This window comes from Fusarium subglutinans (assembly GCF_013396075.1).
Source record: "Fusarium subglutinans strain NRRL 66333 chromosome Unknown NRRL66333_c0000612, whole genome shotgun sequence".
NCBI lineage: Eukaryota > Fungi > Ascomycota > Sordariomycetes > Hypocreales > Nectriaceae > Fusarium > Fusarium subglutinans.
In genome coordinates this window covers 1-3,129 of record NW_023502675.1, presented here as the reverse complement: position 1 = coordinate 3,129, position 3,129 = coordinate 1, and the positions used below count along the sequence as shown (strand labels likewise).

General features: G+C 37.2%; 1 protein-coding gene across 1 annotated transcript; it reads right to left on the bottom strand.

Moving 5' to 3' along the window:
- Positions 1 to 455: 455 nt before the first annotated feature.
- Positions 456 to 890, bottom strand: FSUBG_14110 (membrane-associated eicosanoid glutathione metabolism; the record flags this gene model as incomplete). The annotated part of the gene is made up of 1 exon (XM_036679069.1): positions 456 to 890. The coding sequence occupies one exon, from the start codon at positions 888 to 890 to the stop codon at positions 456 to 458; it is 435 nt and encodes a 144-aa protein (XP_036530432.1).
- Between the last annotated feature and the right edge of the window lie 2,239 nt (positions 891 to 3,129).

Genomic DNA, 3,129 nt, shown 5'->3' with positions numbered 1-3,129 from the left:
ATATTAGGAATTAAACTATAAAATATAAAATATATATTAATAATAATATATCTTCTTAGTACCTAGCTAATATTATAATACCTATTTATGTTTTTCCAATCTAGCTTAGCTTTACTAATAACTAACTAAAAGGTTACATCCTAAGGCCATTACATTTAACAGCAATAACCCCTTAGATAGGTAAGGTTAGCCGTTCGCGGCATTTGGTTAATTTGAAATAATAGGTAAGGTTAAGGTTATAAGGGTTAAAATGACAGGAAAACAATGTAACGAGATATAACGCTGTGGGCCCTATGAGGCGTATCCTCCTGGGCGTAATAAATCCATTTATTTATTCATTCATAGATCATTACTAAATAAAAAGACATAGGGTTCTAGCCCAACTATTAGAAGCAGCAAGAAGGAGAAGACAGATTTTTTACCTGAATATTTGGCATTATCCCTAGTTGTACACTCTAAAAGAAAATTTCCCAAGCCGCCTTAGCTGTCATCCCCAAAAGCGCAAACGAGCTCGCGGCAAAAACCGGGAAACGGATACCGGGATTATTAGTTGATACATGAATCAAGCTGTGAAGAACTCGTAGACCAACATAAGCCCATGCCAAGCGAACAGTATTCTTATCCTTAATATCTAACAAGCTTAACCCAAGCACAATAGCATAGAATTGGGTAGGTTGCTCTTGTAAATTGTTGAAATTATCTGCCGCCCAATTGACAAAAGGAGGCAATTTCTCTGCCTTTTGTTGCTTAACAGTAGCTGGATCGAAAGTGACGCCATACTTGGAAAGCGCAGGAATTCTGCGTTTATATAGCAGGGCTTCTATAGCGAAAACCCAACCGTTGAGGGCAACGAGGGGGCCAAGGAGTGGCTTGTTGATGAGTTGCGACATGGTGGCTATCGAATGAGAGTTCTTTGGTTGTAGGATGTGATTGATTTCGTTAAGGTGGGTGAGCGATAACGTTGCGGCAGGTGGGAGACAATGTTGCTTGAAGGGAGGACGAACTTGAACAGAGGTAATGATGACGGCATGACTACTTATATACTTTCTTTTGCGGGGTAAGAACCCTAGCCCCTTACATAACGCTATAGAGTGGGGCTTTGTAACTTAGCCCGATTTGGTCCGCGTTCTCAGCGCTGCTTTTGCACATCATGTTCTTCCTTACAACAACACCGTAATGATGCCTCGAATCAGGGATGCTACGAAACCTCTGTGAGACAATGCCAAACTGCGTCAATACTCTAATTGCCGCGGAAGGTTGATATACTAAAGCTGTTCTACTTAATATTGCTAGATTGAAAATACAAGCTAAAAGCGGCACCTTTACTCCGTAAAAATCCCTAATCTGGCTAGAGGAGATACTCCTAAGTAGGGGGTGCAAATACCTTTTACTCCTACTGTACCCTTTTTTTCATCCCGGGCTGCGGGGAACCAGCGGGTAGGCGGGGAAGACAGAAGCCGACCGGGTCGGGTTTATTTCGGCACTCGACTCGAGGTACCCATGCTTAACCGATCCTAATCTTAACCTCTCTCTACTCTATTAGCAGCCCCTATTACTTACTATATTAAGTAGCCTATTTTCTTATAATGTAATATTAAAATCTATATCTTTAGTTTATAATAGTTAGGTTTATACAGAGTAACTATAAGTAAATTAAGCTATATTAGGATTATTATTAAGAGATTATATAAAGTATTATAATAAATATTATTAAAGTAGTATATTTCTTAATAGTAAGTTTATTATATAGTAAACTTAATTTAATATAAAGAATTTTTATTAATAGTTAGTAAATTAAGCTTTATTTATTATTAAATAAATATATATTTATACTAATTAGTGTTAGTTATAAAGTAAATTGCCTAATTACTATATAATTTTAAGAATTACTAGTATTTTTAAAGTAATTATTATAACTAGGTCTTGGTAGGTATAGATAAAGTCTTTTAATTTATAATAACTAATAAAAGCTTGAAGCGGTTAGTGTTATATGTGTTGTCGAAGCTAATAACCTCGGGAAACCGCTTACACATCTGACAAGGCCAATGAGGCGGCTTGGCTCATCATCCGCCCATTTAACGACGTAAGGAACGTCCATCTCATTAAATAGCTTGATTAGTGCTGCAGTGGGAGTGTAGCCATTTAACTTGTGTCGATTGATGAGAGCCCGGGCATTACAGATGTCCCTCTGCGTGAAGGTTGATTCGGGGTGTTGCTCTTGGACTACAGCCCGTACGTCACGGGCCGTCTGATTGTCCGGGCTGACCCTCAATGGCAGATTTAGGTGAGGCTGGGTCATCAAGCAAAGTAAGGCCTGAGAATTCGGCTGCAGGTGGATGTTCTTAAGTAATATTAAACTGCTCGACAATCCGTTGTGCCTTGGTAAGGTGCTGCTGGTTACGGTGTCGTTAAACACGGAGACGCGTTTGCGCACGCGGCAACAGGGCATGGTTCGGCCTCTTCGGAGAACACTAGAAACTAGATAGTCGCCTACTTATAGGGTAATGCTATCTTGCTGTTTGTTACCATGTGCTGGTAAGTTAAATGTTAGCCTGACGTTGAATTTGAGGTAGAAAAGATGTATACAAAGCAGAGAGCTTCCTTCTCTAGTTATTTTGATAGGTAGCTGCTTGTGATAATAGGTAGATGGTAATTATCTAAAAGCAAAGTATTATTCTAAAGGGCTGCTGTATAATATTGCCTTGAGCGGTCTTGTTCCTGCGCAGCCATATCTGCCTTTTCTTGCAACGCGTTTTACATTACAGCTAAACGTTAATAAGCAAAAACGCGCCCGGTTTTTAGCACTTGAATGGGGGTAGAAATCTAAGGACTTTAATTAGTTTAAAAGACAAAACATAGCGCGTTTTAATAAAGAATACTTAAGTAAGGGTAACTTTTTATTTTTAGTAGTTATACTGCTTTAGTTTAGAAGATTTAGTAAAGAAAGAATAGTACTAAGTAAAGTAAAAAGGTTATTTTAAATAACTTATTATAAACTATTATAAATACTTATATACTTACTAGTTAAGTATCTTTACTATATATTAAGATAAATTAAAATATACTTTTAATATATTATTAACTATAGTATTTAAAGCTATATAACTATATATATTAAGTAAAACTTAT